The sequence below is a fragment of the Macrotis lagotis genome, chromosome 1 (genome assembly GCF_037893015.1).
Source record: "Macrotis lagotis isolate mMagLag1 chromosome 1, bilby.v1.9.chrom.fasta, whole genome shotgun sequence".
In the NCBI taxonomy this organism is placed as follows: domain Eukaryota; kingdom Metazoa; phylum Chordata; class Mammalia; order Peramelemorphia; family Peramelidae; genus Macrotis; species Macrotis lagotis.
In genome coordinates this window covers 410,128,908-410,148,735 of record NC_133658.1, presented here as the reverse complement: position 1 = coordinate 410,148,735, position 19,828 = coordinate 410,128,908, and the positions used below count along the sequence as shown (strand labels likewise).

At 37.6% G+C, this 19,828-nt stretch overlaps 2 protein-coding genes across 4 annotated transcripts in view; both read left to right on the top strand.

The window, feature by feature from the left end:
• Positions 1–2,908, top strand: part of RNF14 (ring finger protein 14) — a 121,301-nt gene extending 118,393 nt beyond the window's left edge. The window contains exon 12 of one of the 3 annotated variants that reach the window (XR_012473790.1): positions 2,680–2,908. The gene's annotated coding sequence lies outside the window, so the exon portion shown is untranslated. The remainder of the gene's footprint in view (positions 1–2,679) is intronic. The other 2 variants (XR_012473792.1, XR_012473791.1) reach the window with 2 other exon arrangements.
• A 932-nt stretch (positions 2,909–3,840) lies between these two features.
• The window catches only part of NDFIP1 (Nedd4 family interacting protein 1), a 57,906-nt gene continuing 41,918 nt past the window's right edge, over positions 3,841–19,828 (top strand). The window contains exon 1 of the mRNA XM_074212720.1: positions 3,841–3,995. Coding sequence (XP_074068821.1) covers positions 3,939–3,995 — 57 coding nt within the window. The 5' untranslated portion in view covers positions 3,841–3,938. The remainder of the gene's footprint in view (positions 3,996–19,828) is intronic.

Here is a 19,828-nt window from a genome sequence, read left to right as displayed (position 1 = left end):
TTTGCCTTTTTTTTCATATACTATTTTTAAGCAATGCCTTGTTTGAGCAAGTCAATGTGAGTCAGTTTCAGTTTATGAAGGTTCTTTTCATTTTTATCCTTTCTTCTTAATTTGTTGATTTGGGCCTTTGTTCTAACTAGTTGATGGTATGCAACCAGACAACTGATTCTGAAATTACCCCCTTATTGTTGTTTCCAGTTAAAATATAGCCAACTACATTTTTTCTGTATGTGTGATACAATTCATAAAAACCTTTTCAAGAAGAAAGTAGGATATATATAGGCATTCAGTGATTTTTCATTTCTTAAACCAGAAATACATTTTCCATCATTCTTTTCACACTTCTTCCCTGGTCTAACCTTCATACTTTGAGATCACAAAGTACCAAAATACAAATTTATTATATATACTTAAAAACAAATTGTATTTAGTAGAGTTTAGTGATTTAATATGCAATCATATGTTTTTATTCTATATTGTACATGTAAGTGCTCATTTTATGTCTTAAATTCATAAAAATTTAAAAACAAACCTATATATTACATAACAATTTCCAGATCTATATTAGTAGAGGGAGTTTCCACACCACAGGGTTGTCTAAACTGATAAAATCACAAGTTGGACAAGGACAAAAGAAAAACAACCACCAAAAAATCCCTACTAGGAAAAAAAAATCAAAATTTAAAAAAATTATTTTTTTTTTACTTAGGTGTCTGATCTCATTATTATGAATATTCCTTTTTTTTAACCCCCTGCTTTTTCATCCTTGTTCCTACACTTCTTACCTTAACTTCCCTACAGGTACCCATTCAACCAATTGGGGGTGGGGTGAGGCTTCCTTTCAATCTCTTCTTAGTGAATGATTCCCAGTGGGATGTGCATCCCCTTCCCTGATCTCTCTCACTACAAAACTCAGGGATGGGGAACATCTGCCTGAAGGCTGAATAAAGATCTGAGAAATCATTTGATCTGAAGTTGTAGGTGGGACTCAAAATTGAATAAATCTAGGAGTTTTTTAGGGGTGAATTAAGTAAATGTTCGATTGAATACAGCAGAGGAATGATGTTTTAACTATCCAAATAGCCCTTGATAGAAAAAAAGGTTCCCCACCCTTGATATAACTGGTCCACCCTTTTTGTAGTCTTTTTCTGATAACATTCTTTATGTTTCTTCTCTTGCTTGGTTTTTCATTCAAAAATCTCTGGATGAAATTTTGTTTTTCAGGAACCAGGATGTTCTATGATTAATAGATTATGTTAATATTAATATTAAAAATAAGTTTTTTTTTCAGAGAGAATCTTGGCTCATTATAAGGGCTATGCAATTTCCAAAAAGTAATCTAATCCTCTTTTCTATTACTCAGTTCTGGGGTGGACTGATTTTTCATTTGGGCAGTCCTGGGGTTTGTGCATCTAATTGATTATAGGGTAGACAATAGGCATTATTTACGCATTTTAGTTTTTACTGAGTGGAATAGTAAGAACTCTTTAGTGATTATAGCCCTCATTTAAGAGATTCTGCAATGATAATCAGGCTTAAAACCATCAGTATGATAGTATCCACATAGAAAAGAATTTGGAGGATTTCTCTGGTCTCCAAAGAAGCATCTTCCACTTCACAGTCACCTACTGCTCTTTATACCACTGAATGAGTGAAAAGCATTGATTCATCATGCTTGGGCCAATCACTGTGCCAAGTGCCAGTGATGCAAATATAAAACTGAAGTGGTCTCTGGCCTCAAGAAGCTTCAATTTCAGCCAGGTGGGGGAACCACAAAATGCAGTGGAAAAAGGACTATATTTTGGTTTGGGAAGGTAGGGACTGTAGGCAGGCATCCGGTAGCAATGGTAATAGTGATTTGTTTCAAGGGTATGGAAAATGCAGCAGGGGAGACATCAAAATCTTTTAGGCTGGAAGTACAGCTCTGAACCTCACACAACCCCTAGAACAGGATTCTAGTGCAGAAAGGATTAAGTTGCCCCAGGGTCTGGTGTTTGACCTGAGGTTTCAGTCAGGGTAGATGAAATCACTGTTCTGAGAAAGTACTATAATAATGGCTCATATTTTAAAACTATAGTTTATAGAGGTGGCTTGTGCAAGAATTCTTATTTTACAGACAAAGAAATTTAGGTTGCAACTTGCTGAGTCATGTTAGTAAAAGGCAGAGCTGGAATTCAAGTGTAGAGCCATTGTTCTTCACAAGGCAGCTCCCTAAAAAGTCCCCTGCCACCCAACACTGTGCAATGCATATTGTATCTATGTACACACATATCCATATGTGTATACATCCACATATGCATGTATTCATGCATATATCCAGGGGTATATGTGTCTTTTATCTAGTACTTGGAGATCTTGTCTTCTAATTTATAAGGTCCTTGCAGGCAGGAGCTGCATTTTATACTTCTATATTTACAAAGCACTCAGCTCTGGCACACATAAAATGAGGATTTAAAAAAAACCCCCAACAAACCCTTTTGATTATAATAGAATAATCTTTTCCAGGTTAGAAGAGAGATGATTTGAGAATCTTAAGGAAAAAAATACATATTTCTAGGAAAGAGCTAGTGATAATAGGATGCATTTGGGATGACCAAGATGAGGTGATCTGTGAGGTCTCTAGCTGAATTCCTGGGAAAATAAATAGATCTCCCTTCTTTTCCCTTGTCAACTATGCAGGGATAGAATCTCTTCTGGTCTCATGGACCTCCATAGTTGATGATGATATATAATGGTGGAAAGATTTCCCTTTAATTCTGAAGATAGGAAGAAGGCAGAAAATCAAAGATAAGAGGGCCTGAGAAAAGGTCTGAGAAGAAGGGGAAGAGGCTGAGAGATATAAAGAGACAAGGAAAGGAGAAACGGGGAGAGGGGAGAAAGCTGGGGGAGAGCAAGGAGAATTACCCTTCACCCTAGCTGAGGGAATAGTGGAAGGAAGTGGAGGGGGAGCAGAGGGAAGAGAGACGAGGTAGAGGAGGAAGGAGAACAGAGGGAGGAGGAGAGGAGGTGGAGGAGGAGGGGGGACAGAGGGAAGAGGAGAGAGGGAGGACAGAGGGAGGAGGAGAGGAGGTGGAGGAGAGGGGAAAGAGGGAGGAGGAGAGGAGGGGGACAGAGGGAGGGGGAGACGAGGGGGGACAGAGGGAGGGGGAGAGGAGGGGGACAGAGGGAGGAGGAGAGGAGGGGGACAGAGGGAGGAGGTGAGGAGGTGGAGGAGGGGGGAAAGAGGGAGGAGGAGGAGGAGGAGGAGGAGGGGACAGAGGGAGGAGGAGGGGAGGGCAGGGACGAGACAGAAAGGAGGGGAGGCGGGAACAGAGGTTAAAAAGAGGGGAGAGGGAGGCGTGCTGAGGTTAGAGCCCGAGGGGAGAGTTAGGAGGAGGGGGCACGAGCGAGGAAGGGGAGGCGGGGCGGGCGGGGGGGAGGCGGGGCGGGCGGGGGGGAGGCGGGGCGGGCGGGGGGGGGCGGGGGCGGGCGGGGGGGAGGCGGGGCGGGCGGGGGGGGGCGGGGCGGGCGGGGGGGAGGCGGGGCGGGCGGGGGGGAGGCGGGGCGGGCGGGGGGGAGGCGGGGCGGGCGGGGGGGAGGCGGGGCGGGCGGGGGGGAGGCGGGGCGGGCGGGGGGGAGGCGGGGCGGGCGGGGGGGAGGCGGGGCGGGCGGGGGGGCCCGCGCCTCGCCGGCCGCGCGGGGAGGGGCGGGGGGGGAGGGGAGCCGCGCGGCCGGGGCTCCGCCTCCTCTCGCAGAGCCGCGGCTGAGCTCGGACAGCTGCACCGTCGGGCCCAGGAGCCGCTCGCCGAGAGCCCGAAGGACGCGCCGCCTCCGACCTCCCCGCAGCGCTTCGCGCCCGATCCCCGCCTTTCCCGGAGCCGCCCCGGGCCCCGGGCCTCGCCGAGAGCCGCCCCGTCGCCACCGTCCCCGCAGCGGCCCCCTGTCCTCCCGGCTGCGCCATGGCGGCGGCGGCCGAGCCCGGCAGCAGCGGCAGCGGCGGCGGCAGATACCAGCAGGTGAGCCCCGGCCGCCCCGCACCCTCCCGCACCCTCCCTCCGGGCGCCGCCCCTGGGGCCCGCTCTCCTCCCGCAGAGCCTAGAACGCGACTCCGAGGCCCCGCAGGCCCCGCGCGGGCCTCCCCGGACCCAACCGGGCCTGGCCCCGGGCGCCCCGGCCCTCCCTCCCGCCCTCGCCCCGCGTCTCCTGGGGCGGGCGGGGCCCCGGTTTGGCCGGGCCCCGCGGGAGGGAGGAGGCCGGCTCCCTCGCCCCCCCTCATCTGCGCCTGCTGTCAGATTGTCTATCGGAAAAAAAAAAGGAGGAGGGGGCCGAGACCCCCCGGGGAAGGGGGCTGAGGCCGGCGGGGCCCGGGGCATTCCTCGTGCCCCAAAGCTGCGGGCTGTGCCACCGCGCCTCGCGCCCAGACCGGAGAGGATGGCGTGTGGGGCTTTTTAGGGCCCGTCTTTGTTGCATGTTTCTCTGAAATGGCGACGTGTCCGTGGAAGGTTTGTATTTTAAGCGCTTGGAAATGATGATGAAAGAAGATCCAACTTCATCACAACAAACATGGGAGGGGATGAAAGGCTGATGGCTGGCTCTGCAGCCACAGCGAGCGCTTTAGAAATCGAGACCGCAGGAAGAAATTGGATTTTTTTTTGGGCGGGGGGGGGGGGGTGCTACCGAACCTCATTTTTCTGGAATCTTAGAGAGGCCGACACATCTAACTTAGTTGTCAGACTGTAGCTAGATTTTAGCTGTGGATGCTTCATTTTATAACCACAAATTGTGCCTGCAGTCTGATCATGTTAAAAGACATAAATACTAATGTAAATGATAATGCTAAAGATTCGATATAAAGTCAGTGTGTTATATATTTTCTATGTTCCACAGAATAAATAAAAAAACCACAAGAAATGATTAAAACTGGAAGTTTCAACCTTATATAATCCAGCCTTTTTTGTTTGTTTTCATCACTTGTATATTGTCATTTCCTCCATTTCCTCTCTCAGGTTATTAAGGGGACTTTATTTAGGAATTTGGGTAGATTGTTACAGATTATTTTAAATTGTATCAGTTGCAACCTAGTGTATAAATCACTAGACTGGATTTAGAGACCTAAAGCCTAATAGTCTGGAACAGACTTTTTAAATGACCTTGGGCAAGTCTTTCTTGATTTCTGTGCCTGAGTGTCTCTATCAGTCCTAAAACTGTTACCAGGATGTTCATCTCAGATTTCCCAAAGATTTGTTCTTATTGATTCTTTAAATGTTGTTATAAATATTTTTGAAAAAGTCGTATTTTCTCTTAATTAGCACCTTCTTAGTCTACTCGGCTGTTGGCTGTTAACATTTATACTGCATACGACTGAGTGCAGTATTTCAACATAAAACAGTGATCTATCAGAATTAGGTCAATTTTATATATCCACAATATCATATTATTTGCATCAATTAGAAAATTGGCCTTCCTTTTAAATATATTGTCGATTAAATTTATTCTTCTAATTAAATAGTAGAAAAGAGTGACTGTGTCTACTGATATTATTTGAATTAGTGTTTTGCCTCTGCAGATCTTAAAGACCAACATAAATTAAGATTTGGCTGTAAGCACTTTGATGACTGAGACTTTCAGATTTTTTTTTTGTCTTTGTATCTAGTGTCTAGCATAATAGGTGCTTAACTGTTTATTGAATGAATGGTTGGTTGTGAAATGCACAAATTTGAATAGAATGTATATTTTAGGGTGCATTCATTCAAATCTGTTAATATATACTGAAAACAAGATATCCACAATATCTTTTAAAATAAATTTATTAGGAAAAATGCAATTATTATATCATACCACTTGCAAAAAAATTTAGAAGTTTGATATTGGAACTGAGATACCTAATTCATATTGCTGATTTTGGTCCTAATTTTCCCTTAGGTGATTTACCCAAAGTCTTTTATCCTCTCCTTAACTTCAATTTGATTTTGACAAAACTGTCATTTGTCTCAGCTTGAAGACTAATATTAAAGTTTGAAAAGAGCTTTGAGTTGAGTTCCTTGCATTTGGATCCAGTGTAAATTATGTAATGATGCTGTAGAATTAGGTTGAGATCTGGATTCAAATTCTACCTCTGATACTAAAAGTAAATGAAAAAGCATTTATAAGCTTATATGCAAAGCACTGTGCTATTAATAAAGAAAAATAAGACTGTCCCTGCCTTTCTGGAGCTTGCAGGCCAATAGTAGGAGACACTCCCTATAGGAGGGATAAATCCTTAGACCAGGGAGGTCATAATGCATCCTCTTGACTGTCATTTTCATGAGTAAGTCATATCTTTTCTGATGTTGAATCAGTCAGTAGTGTCAAAGACTTGGATGATCAGAACTTTATTTTCATGGTCTTCTGGAGCTATGATGGTTTAGGAGATAGGGCTGTGCAGAATTTACTGAGCTAGTTGCTAGATTGCAGTTCCACAGTAACTTACATGGGCAGTTTCTTTTGGGGAGTTCAATAGGAGTAAGGGCCACTGATGCTGTGGTTTTCCTAGAGGTCTTGGGCTACTTTCTCTTACACAATCAAGGACCAGTCATTTAACTTCTGAACCTCAATTTTCTCATCTGTAAAAATGGGAATAAAATTTTTGGCATATCAAATCAGATACTAGATATATCTATGCTTATCCATGTGTTTATGTGTGTGTATGTTTTGTATTGCTTTGGAATGTAAGCTACTTAATTTCATGAAGATCAAAAAAAGGAAAGCATTTTGTAATGTTGAAGTACTGTTTACTTAAGATAAACATTATTTTACACATTAAAAATAGACCATATGATTTTTAGTTATTCTGGGTTGACTTACAACCTTCTAAAGGAGTTTTTTGAGCTAGATGTCAGCCTTGAGCTTCTGTCTGGTGTCTTTAATTTCTATCTTGATGATTTACTGGAACCTCATTCAAAGCTTAAATCTTTATCTCTCTCTCTCCATTCTTCAATAGCCTAATACTGTTCTTGAAACCTCAGTTTCCAGATATTACTGCCTATATTTTGGTACTTTATCTTGCAATCACCTAATTTTCTCTTCTCAAATTGCCACCATTTTGGTTGAAGACCTCATTACTTCTTGTTTAAATTGTTGTAATAATCTCTTAACTCTTTTCTTTTTTCCAATTCAATCTTAGGATGTGTTGCCAAAAGATTCTTCCTAATGAGTAAGTGTAACCATAACTCTGGTCTAGCCAATCCACTTTTCAAAAACTTTTAATGGATCTCTATTGCCTGCAATTGGATAAAAGACCAAATATATTGGTATTTGAGGCCCTCCAGAATCTGACTCCAGTCCTTTTCAAGCATATCTGCTACTCTGCCTGGTCTTGTCAGGCTGGACTACTGCCTGTAGTCTGTAATCTTTTTTTTTTTTAGGTTTTTTTTGCAAGGCAAATGGGGTTAAGTGGCTTGCCCAAGGCCACACAGCTAGGTAATTACTAAGTGTCTGAGACCTGCTTTGAACCCAGGTACTCCTGACTCCAGGGCCGGTGCTTTATCCACTGTGCCACCTAGCTGCCCCTTGTAGTCTGTAATCTTAACCTGCCTGGAACATACTCCCTCTATATCTCTGCTTATTCAAAATCTTTCTCATTCAAGAACCAGTTAGGAGGGGCAGCTAGGTGGCACAGTGGATAAAGCACGGGCCCTGGAGTCAAGAGTACCTGGGTTCAAATCAGGTCTCAGACACTTAATAATTACCTAGCTGTGTGGCCTTGGGCAAGCCACTTAACCCCATTTGCCTTGCAAAAACCTTAAAAAAAAAAAAAAAAGAACCAGTTAGGAACCACTTCTTCCATGAAGCAGTTCCATAAATGCTTTCCTTTTTCGCCTCCCTCCAAATTATCTTTCTCATCTATCTAGTACTTTATCTAAATCACTCCTTTTCTAGATAACTTGTATCATACTTGTTTGTGTATGTCTTATCATCCCTAAAAATCCCTTTCACATTGTAAGCTTCTGGAAGACAGACTTTTAAATTTTTTTATTGGCTGTTTTGCAAAAGAGAAAAACTTGTTTAAGGAACCTTAGATTATGATTTTTAATTGAAACATAAAGTAGGAAGATATGAGTTTATAAAAGTGTTCATTATTGTCATGGACTTCTTGCACAGTATTCATGAAGTCATTTACAAGATTGCACATGAACTAAGTTTTGAAGGAAACAGTAGAGCTTGGAGGGAGTTTTTTCCAGGAATGAAACATTGTCTTATTTGAGGAACAGCAAGACTAGACTAGACTACAGTAAATGGAAGGGGATGAAATGTCATTGGGCTGGAGGGTTTGGTTGGAGCCAGTTTGTGGAAGGCTTTAACTGCCAAGCAGAGGAAATTTGTATTTTATTCTAGAGGTAGTAGGAAACCTTTGGAGTTTGAGAAGATTACATAGTGACAAGCATCTGCTTTGGAAAAATTAATGTGACAGATAGGTAGAGAATAGATTGGAGATTTGAAGGGAGAGTAGTCTGGCTACTGGGAGATGAGGACCTTAAATAGGGGAGGTGATCTTGTGAGTGAAGAGAAAAAGGGGTGAATTGAGAGAAGTTAAAAATGACAAGGTTTGGTAACTGGATTTATGAGATGACGAATGATATTTGGTAATAGCAAGAAGGTAAATGACGGTACTCTTGATAGAAATAGGAAATTGGAGTATTTTTGAAGTATCTTAGAATGTAGCACAGTGTCTTATACATTTCTAGTACTTACTAAATATTTGTTGTTTAATTTTGGCTATTTATATATAATGTAAATTATAGGGATTGCAGATTTGGTGAAAAAATTTAAATTGTAGTGAGACTATTGGATTAAGCAGTTCTTCAAATATTTTTTCTGACATTTTTCTGGCATATATGTAAATTAAGAAAAATATATTCACCTCAGAATAGGATCAGTATGGTATGATTAAGATGGGATGCAGATCATGTAGTATATAGATTATTCATAATTTTGTATAACATTATCTCTGGCTTATGAATGAACATTGTGTGAATGAAGGAAAGAATGTCTTTACCTTCTTTTATAACACTACTTGTATAGTGATTAGAATATTGGACCAGGTAACATGAGGTGTTACAGATGGAATATTGTAATTTTGGTATAGTATATGAAGGTGAATATCAGCATGTTTTATTAGCAATAATCTTTTACAATTACATGTTGTATGGTTTTCTTGATTGTTCCATAAAAATGTAATATACATAGTAGGTTTTTATTGTTTTGAATTAAAAACATTTCACTTGCTTGAAGAAGCATCATTATGAATATAAAAGACAATACCTAGGCAAATCTTTACTGAAGAAAAATTGATGATGGTTAGAATTATTTCCTAGGGGGCGGCTAGTTGGCTCAGTGGATAGAGTACCGGCCCTGGAGTCAGGAGTACCTGAGTTCAAAAATGGCCTCAGACACTTAATAATTACCTAGCTGTGTGGCCTTGGGTAAGCCACTTAACCCCATTGCCTTGTTAAAAAAAAAACAAAGAATTATTTCCTAATTGAATGTTAAATTATTTTTTTAAAGTTTTTTTTTTTTAGGTTTTTGCAAGGCAAATGGGGTGTCTGAGGTCCAGTTTGAACTCAGGTACTCCTGACTCCAGGGCCAGTGCTCTATCTACTGTGCCACCTAGACTCCCCTGAATGTTAAATTTTAAACCATTTCTGCCACATCACTTCGTAGTCACATTATTTGTCTTGGAAGTAATTAGCTTCTTTCTGAATATTTGAATTTTGTATATCTTCAAGTAATAATGTAATAACTCCTTTGCATAAGAAAATGATCCTACTTACAGGCTGTTCCAAGTGCCTTACTGAGTTTTTTCCCCACTGTTAGTAATGAATTTGTGTAGCTTTATTCTCCTCCTTTTCTTATCTCCTTTTCTTATCTCACTTTATCTTCTATATTTAGGGGAGAACTGATTGATAAGGATCTTAGTTGTAACCACCTTACCAGGCAAAACCACTGGTTGATGATAATAGGATTCAAAGCCAAAACCTTGGATTCATCATTAAAAGTCATGTTTTAAATTCATCTGGAGAAAAAAAATAGGGGCAACTCTCAAAGGTAGTTTTACATTTCTGAATTCTATATTTTTCTTGTTGCATTATTCTTAAAAAAAGATTATAACCTTATGTAGAGCTCCCTAAACTTTTATATTAAGCTTATTTAAATATTGTTTTCAATTTATTTAATTGATGATTTCTCCTTATTTTATCTTTGAACAGAACTGTAGGAATTCCACATTTGTTGGGAAGTAAATGGTTGTCATTTTGATAGCTATTCCTTCACATTATTAACAGACTTAGTAGTACTTTAGTTCACTTTAAAGTAATTTTTTCCAATCGATGAAATTTAATGAATAACAGTTTATTGGAAAAAATATAATAACAGTTTATATTTTTCAACTTTTTACCCCTTGTATTAGAAACATAGAATGATTTACTCTATTCTTATGCATAGCTTAAGTTCATAAAAGATTTTAATAATTTTTTGAAAGATGCAACAACTGGTAACTTTGTTTGAAAATCCTATGATTATAGTATCAAATGAGACATAAAACTGAGGCACATACCAAAGGGAATTAGGGTAGAATCCAAATAAAACTGGGATTCCCTTTTAGATATATGGTATGATGAGATTGTGTAAGGAAGGAGTAAAAATTATTGAATTTGGGAAATTTCATAGTATTTTTAATGACCTCATATTTCTCTTTTAAAAAGGTCCATTTTCAAACAGTAGTACTCTTTAGGTAATGATATAACACTGGTATGAATCATGGAATATAATCTCTGAAGAATTAAACTATGGGTCATCAAAAGAATGGTTGGAAAGGAAATGGTATATGGTGGAGATGAATGGGTTGCAGCATATTATTCATAAAGAATTGTCCAAAAGAGGCAGCATTTTTTAAAAAATCATCAAAAAAGAAAAGGAGGTTTGTTAGGTAAGAAGAGTTGGGGATTAGGAATGGATTAGTGAATAAATTGACCCTCTACTATGTACTTTGCATTAATCTTCCCAGTTTAGTACCAGCCCAGGAGTCAGGAGTACCTGAGTTCAAATGAAGCTTCCTTGGGCAATCCACTTAACCCCATTGCCTTTCAAAAACCAATAAATAAACAGATAAATAAATAAATAAATAAATAATAAAAAATGTCATCCTCAACTCTGTCTCTTACATAGTCAGTTGCTAAATCTTGTCATTTCTTTCTTCACAACATATTTGGTATACTTTTTCTTTGCTCTCACAGTCAATATTGTTCTTCACTTTCTCATCTCACCCAGATTATTATAATAGACTTCTGATTGATCTACCATCCTTAAGGTTCTCCCTACTACAGTCCATCTTTTTCCCTGGTTGTGTCAAACTCATGTAGAAATGGTCTCTGGCAGCTGCATATTGGCTTAGAAAACTACAAATTATATTATCTGTGTTGTATTTATTTTAAAGTTTTTGAGTTCCAAATTCTCATTCATATCTTTCCTTCCCATTGAGAAGACAAACAATAAATGTTACATTTCAAGTCATGCAAAATATTTCCATATTAGTCATGTTGCTCCCCCCCCAAGTGAAAAAACATGCTTTAATCTGCACTCATTGCACTCATAGTTTTATCTGTTCTCTCTCAGAAGTGGATAGCATTTTTCATGATAGGTCCTTTGGAATTGTCTTAGCTTATTGTCTTTATCAGACTAGCTACTAACTCTCAGTTCCAATTTTGCTGTTTCTCTTTAAAGTGTTGTTTTGTCTCTGTTCACTTCATTTTGCATCAGTTCACAAAAGTCTCCTCAAATTTTTCTGAAAGTATCCTGTTAGTCATTTCTTATAGCACAATGGTATAACATCATATTCTTATGCCTTGATTTGTTCAGTCATTTCCCAATTGATTGATGTCCCTTTCAGTTTCCAGGATTTTGCTACCAAAAAGAAGTGCTTCAAATATTTTTTGAACACATAGATCCTTTTCCCTCTTTTTTGATCTCTTTGGAAAACAGATCTAGAAGTTGTATTAGTGGGTCAAAGGGTATTATGCACAGTTTTACATAGTTCCAAATTGTTCACCAGAATGGTTGGACCAATTTACATCTCCAAAAATAGTATGTTAAGTATACCTAAATTTTTACACCCCCTCTAGTATTTATCATTTTATTTTTTCTATAATGTTAGACAATCTCTGTAAGTGTGCCAATTACATTTTAATATGGTTCTGCAACACTTGGGGAGTTTAGTGGGCTGAGATTAACACTTTTGGTTCAAGCTGCTGCCAAACTAATTTTCGTAAAGCCCTTTTTTGACCAACTACTTAGTAAACTCTTCATTGCTCCTTGTTACCTCTAGAATGAAATAGAAATTTATCTTTTTGGCTCACCAGAGTGTAAATAAGTTCCTATACATTCTTCCGTGTACTGTCTAGCTTTACCATGATTTTTAAATTTTATTTATTTATTTATTTTGTTTTTTTGTAAGGCAGTGGGGTTAAGTGACTTGTCCATGATCACATAGCTAATTAAGTGTTTGAGGCTGAATTTGAACTCATACTCCTGCCTCCAAGGCTGGTACTCTATCCACTGTGTCACCTCCCTGTGTCCTTTACCATGATTTTGGGATATTATTTTTTTTCTAGATTTTTTGCTAGGCAATGGGGTTAAGTGACTTGCCCAAGGTCATACAGCTAGGTACTTAGTGTCTGGGGTGGATTTGAACTCAGGTCCTCCTGACTCCAGGCCTGGTGGCTGCGCCACCTAGCTGGCCCCTTTCTCATGATTTTTAAACCTTTTTCTGTTTATGTACCCTTTTGACAATTTGGTTAAACCTATTTTAGAAACTTTTTAGAAGGAGTAAAGTCTAAATTCTCAGAATATTCTTGAATATATAATATAAAAATGGGATTTCAAATGAAACCACTTACATTGAAATACAATTATGAAAATATTTTTTAAAAAAATCACTCTTTTGATTACATTAAATTAAATAGCTTTTGCACAGACAAAACCACTGTAACCAAGATCAAAAGAAATGTAGTAAACTGGGAAATAATCTTTACAACTAGTATTTCTGACAAAGAACTCATTTCTAAAATATACAGAGAACTGAGTCAAATTTTCAAAAAAACCAAGCCATTCCCCAACTGACAAATGGTCAAAGGATATGCAAAGGCAATTTACAGATGAGATCAAAGCAATCCATAGTTATATGAAAAATTGCTCTAAATCATTACTTATTAGAGTAATGCAAATTAAAGCTTCTCTGAGGTACCACCTCACACCTCTCGGACTGGCCAATATGACCAGAAAGGACAATGATCATTGTTGGAAGGGTTGTGTGAAATCGGGGACATTAATACCTTGTTGGTAGAGCTGTGAACTCATCCAACCTTTCTGGAGCAGTCTGTGCCTAAACTAGGCAACAAAAATATGCATACCCTTTGAACCAACAATACCACTACTGGGTCTATACCCTGAAGAGATGATGAAAAAGGGTAAAAATATCACTTATACAAAAATATTCATAGCAGTCCTGTTTGTGGTGGCAGAGAATTGGAAATCAAGTAAATGTCTTTTAGTTGGGGAATGGCTTAGCAAACTGGTATATGTATGTCATGGAACATTATTGTTCTATTAGAAACCAGGAGGGGTGGGAATTCAGGGAAGCCTGGAGGGATTTGCATAAACTGATGCTGAGTGAGATGAGCAGAACTAGAAAAACACTGTATAACCTAACAGCAACATGGGGGTAATGATCAACCTTGATGGACTTGATCATTCCATGAGTGCAATAATCAGGGACCATTTGGGGCTATCTGTGGTGGAGAGAATATCATCTGTATCCAGAGAAAGAACTGTGGAGTTTGAACAAAGACCAAGGGCTATTACCTTTAGTTTAGGAAGAAAAACCTGGTATCTTATTGTCTGTTCTTGCTATCTCTTATATTTTATTTTTTCTTCCTTAAGGATATGATTTCTCTCTCACATTCAATTTGGATCAATGTATATCATGGAAATAGATTGGCAAATTGCCTTATGTGGGGGGGGAGGGAAGTAAGATTAGGAGAAAAATTGTAAAACTCAAAATAAATAAAATCTTAAAAAAAGAAGCCTTTAGAAGTCTTGACTTCCTTCAATGTTCTGTCCTTCATTTTGGAGGAATACCATGACATCAGGGAGGTAATGGCATGACAAGCACATAAAGTGTAATTGAGAGAGAGGATGCTGTGCTAAATCACCAGCCTCACTTTTTCCTCCAGACCATCTGGGTCCAGTGGCGAGATGTGAATCGGGACAAATTTTTTCAAAATTCAGCTCAAATGACATCTTTTTAAATCAATGAAACCTTGCTTGATTTCCTCAACTGCTGGTGCTTTTTTCTTTGTTTACTCCATCCACTCTGCAGCTGTCTAGTTCGTACCTATTTTTTGCTTGCATTTCTTTGTATCCCCAATGTTTTGTACCTTGACTGGCATATTGTGATTGCTTAATAAATGCTTATTAAGAGAAGATAAGAGAAGGAGTGATATCAATATAAGGTCGAGAGATATGGAAAAGGTCACTAGCACTAATATCAGTTGAATCCCCTCCTAGAAGATTTAGGGATAAGATTCTCATAGAATGGAAGGTGTATTATTAAGATTGGAGGTGTTCCCACATAGTCCCTTGGAAGAATTATCCACATTGGTCCCTGGGAGCAATCACATGGTTCCTTGGAGGAATTAATCTAATTTTTCCATTGGAAGAGTACCCATGTGAACAGTAACATTAGATCTTTTTGGATTTACTATTGACATCATCTAAAGAAAGTTTTTAGATATCACCCATTATTTTTTGCTGTTGTTACATTTAGGGTTGCCTTATTTTTCTGTCTAGTATAACCACCTAAAAGTTTCAGATGTTAACTAAAAATGCTGACTAGATTCAAGGACATTTTTAGTAAAATATTTACTAATTGGTTAAAACAGTTCCTTCCCTTTGTGCAATATTTGTCAATCCCCAGGCAATATGACACATTTTTTTTTGACCTTGCTGCTTTTTTTAGTATAATATTAACAATTGTTAAGAGATTCTAAAGACTCAACCATTATCTAATCAAGAAAAATATTAAGATATATTAGAAAAAACTTGAGACTGTTGTGGATTAGTAGATCAAGAGCTAGTATTGAAATTGGGTTTTAAGTCCTTCTTTTGACATACTGGCTATATGATCTTGGGCAAATTACTTAACCTCCTAATACCTACCAATAGGCAGCACTCTAAAATTGTAAATTGCAGAGAAATTACTGACCTTAATTGGAAGGAACTTCCATAAGGAGATAACTAATTAGCAAAGTCAGTTACATATCCATTCTATCCCTACTAACATAATTTTATACATTACTTAATGTTTGGATGCATTTTGGGACTACATTTATAATCTAGATTAAAAATCTTGTTGAACATGAAATTCAGCAAAGAAAATTCTTAGCAAATTTGTTGAAGTTTTGGTAACATTTTATTTTTCATTCTTCTATGTTCTTAAATTTTTATCTTCTTTATCTTAAATTTTTTTCTTCTATTAATTATGTTGAGATGAATGAAGTTCTAAGGCTCCTTTCAGAGTGGATATTCTATATTAACAGGACCCTTCTGATACTATTTTATCTTCTCAGATACCTAGTATCTGTAGGATACTGTGTAAAAAGTCACTTTTGTCTTTGGCATCTCTCAGACTTATGAGGATCACAGGATAAATATTTTAAAATGCTTAGGAGAGTGCCTTGCACGTAGAAGGCACCCATATAAGTGATTATTATTTTTTATGATCTAAGATCTTCTGTCCTCTTTCCTTCTTGGGATCCCTCCCTCCCATTTTTCTGTTTGGGAAAAAATATTTAGTCTTAATGAATGCCTTATTGGAAGGGGTGTTTTAGAGGCAAACTTGAAGACTTACTGATCTGAGTGTTTGTATTTGAATTTGAATTGGAAATTTGAATGAGGAAAATATCAAGATTATGTATTTCAAAATTTCTAGAAAACTGACATTTTTGAGATGACAAGCTAAGGATCCCTGCTTTAGGTATAGATTGGCTAGATGACCTATAACATATGATATCCCTTCCAGTTCTGAAATTTTATTATTCTGATAGTAATAACTAGTTAACAGTTACATAACATATTATGGTTTATAAAATACTTATGTATAGTGACTTGTCCAACACACAGAAAATGGCAAGGTTGAAATATGAATTCAAATCCCAAGTCAGCTACTCTATATTGATCTCTGTTTCCTTATCTTTAAAAAAAGCAAAATAATGGAAAAGATCTATTTAGCATGCTTTATAAAATTCATTTTTAAAAGCAATCTTTTAGCCTTGAAAATGATGTATTTTGGGAAGTGATATAAGACTATTATGGTTCTACATTTTATTTAGAGCCTTAAAAAAACTAATTCATTTTCAAAGAAATAATCTCATTTAGGAATGAATATTCTCTAGTAAGTTAGCAGTCAGTAAATTGAGAATTTTTTTTCAAAGTTTTGCTTGTTTCAGTTTTCCAAAAAGGAGGGAGGATTGCAGTTTCATGTCCTTATTGATTTTTATACATTATTAGTCCTGCACTTATCTTCCTGAGATTTTTTTTTTTAGAAATCTCATCCATTTACTAGGGTAACAACATAAAGACAGATGATTTGAAGAGAGTTCTATGGAATCTTGTGCATCTGCAGTAGAATTCAGTAAAATTTTGTCCTTATACAGTTGACATGGAATCTGTATGGTATAGTTAAAGTATGCTTAAAATCATTTCCACTTGGTTATACTACTATATGGGCAAGCATTATCTCTATGAGAGATTTTTAGTTTATTAATCCTGTTTTAGGTGAATAAATGAACATAAATAATAGTACTTTGAATAATGAATCTCATGAATTTGAGTAATATTGATAGCTAAATGAAAGACAGACAAAAAAAAAAGATGGAAATCATTGACCATTACATTAACATAGCTAATTGTTAGGAAGACTAAAAGCACTTTGGTGACCTAGTTTATATAATTTAAATAGATTATAATGTTTAATGTTTGAAGTATTTTTTTAAAGCCTTAACAATTTATCTTCTCTAGATGTATAACATAAATGAAATCAGTATATGGTAATGTACTCTAAGAAACTTCAGCAATTATGTGTATGTTTGTATATATATTTTACACACATTTTATAGACTTAGACATATTTAAAATGTTCTAAAATTATTAATTTGGTTATTCCTGGATGATTCCATAATTTTATTTTTTCTCCTACTCTAGAGTCTTGACCCCTATTGACTCTAAAACAAAATAAAAATTCTTTAGCTTGGCATTTAAAGACTTTCACATTTCACTTCCACTCAAACTGATAATTGTTTTTCTTTGAAGTTAGCATTCTAGGGTTGGCTAGGTGGTGCAGTCGATAGAACACCAGCCCCAGAGTCAGGAGTACCTGAGTTCAAATCCAATCTCAGACACTTATTACCTAGCTGTGTGGCCTTGGGCAAGCCACTTAACCCCACTGCCTTGCAAAAACTGGAAAAAAAATAGAAGTTAGTGTTCTGTCTTCCACCTCTACCTTTTGTTCCTCTTGCCTAGACTACGCCATTCTCAGTTCAGCTGCTTAGACTCTACTAACTTCATTCAGAACTTTCAGCTCTTTTGACCACCCTGTACAGGAAACCTTTCCTGAATGTTACTGGTCTCTTGAAATTATCTGGTTTCCACTTAACTTTTTAATATATAAATGAGACTATAAACTTAAATAAAACGTAAATCTTTTTTGTTTAGGGAGTATTTTGTTTTTTGTCTTTGGCAAAAATGAAACAAAGGAGTAAGTATATTGAATGGAGCTATCCTTAAACAAAGGGAGATTTGGGTTCATCTGCTTCTTCTGACAACTTAACTGTATGACCCTAGATGAGTCACTTAATTTCTCAGGGCTCTAGGTAAGCTCCCTATAAGACTTATGTTGACAGAAGGGGTTTCTCTACCTGGGAATTAGCAATACTAGTGAAATTACAGGTCTAGCTTCTAGCCCTTTTGATTTCATGTTCTCAGGCTATAATGCCTTGAATGTGTTAAGTATTTGATAATGGTTGATTGTATTGGAAAGTGAGGTATAAAAGAGAAGGGAAAGGTTAGAAAAGAGGATTTAAATGAAATATTTTCTATGTGTTAAGATATAATTATGGAGGTTTTAGCAAAATGTGTTATTACTTATGCCCTTTGCTTTATCTCTGATGCTTTGTAAGCAGTCGTTTGCAAGGGATTGGGGTGGAGAAAAATCATCCAATTCATTATAGTATTCTTTGGGCATGTTGGTGGAGTGACTCAAATTTTGAGTGATTTATATTTCTTCCTTTCCCTGAGGATGCCAACAGATATTCTGTATTTATTTTAAAATTTTACTTTGACCAGATATACAACTTATCTTAATGTTTTAATAATATAAAAGAATTAGGAAAGTGTGTTTTAATTTACTTCTGAAATTATTTTAATTTTGATCATTTGTATTTTATCATTTGCATGAAATATTTTGAATGTGTACTATGGCATAGAAAAATGATTAATAATTTTTAAAAAGTAAACATTTTCCCAATATTGTTATTTATTTTGTAGCAGAATGCAATTAAAATAGGCATTTGATAAGTTGCTGAAAGATTTGTGAAAAAAATTTAATTTGAAAGTGAACCAAGTCAAGGAAGCAAATAATTCAGCTGATGCCTCAGATCCTAGTTATGTTCCCATAGAAAAGTCTTGCCTGGATCTCAAGATCACAATTAGTCAAGAAGAATTTATTACTTTACTTACCATGTGCCCAAATACTGCCAAAAAAAAGAGGTCTTTGCTTTCAAGCTTACATTCAGATGGGGAAGGAACATCACATTTAAATCAGTACATCAAAGATATAAACAAAATAGATAGAATGGTCATCTTTGAGGAAGGCAGTAGCAGCTCAGTGGATTGAGCTAAAAGAAACTTTCAGGTCTTTCTCCACATTTTTTTATAGATGAGGAAACTGAGGCCTATAGAAGTTAAGTGATTTGGCCAGAGTCATGGGTGAGCTATGAATCCAGGTCCAAATTACAGAGATTGAGGCAAAAGCCAAAGGTCCAAGAATTGAATTCATCCTAACTCTTATCTCCCAGACTAATTCTAAGGAAAAGTGCATAAAATTCAAAGGGAACCAGATTATCTCTTCAGCCCCAGGAATTGAGTGGTCCTCCAGACTTCAAATAAGGTGGGGTCAGTTAGGACTCTTTACCAGTATCCCAGAGGTTGCTTTGTCAAGGGAAGAGGGGCACATAGTTAACTATTCTCTAATCTGTAATATTCTACTGAAGAAATCTCAGGCTTTATCCCACTCACTGCTTTACCTGTATTATTACTGTAATGTGACTTGTCTACTCCCTCTTGATCCTACATAAAATTCCTTAAGTTATTTTCCTAAATGTGGGTCTATCACTCGCATATTCAGTAAATTCCTCTATTTGGTATTTAAGGATTTACATAATCTGCCCTTAGAGTTTTTTTTTCTTTTTTCCTTTCTGACCTTATTACGTGTTACTTGTATCTTTGCTGCAGTTGAGCAAAGCTCAACATGACACACATGACACTCCTCTCCCTAGTCCTGACTTCAGATAGACTGTCCCCTATCTTTATAGTACATACCTTCCTCACCTTTTTTTTAAAAGGCTTTTTTGTAAGGCAAATGGGGTTAAGTGGCTTGCCCAAGGCCACGCTGCTAGGCAATTATTAAGTGTCTGAGGTCAGATTTGAACTCAGGAACTCCTGACTCCAGGGCTGGTGCTCTATCCACTGAGCACCCCTCACC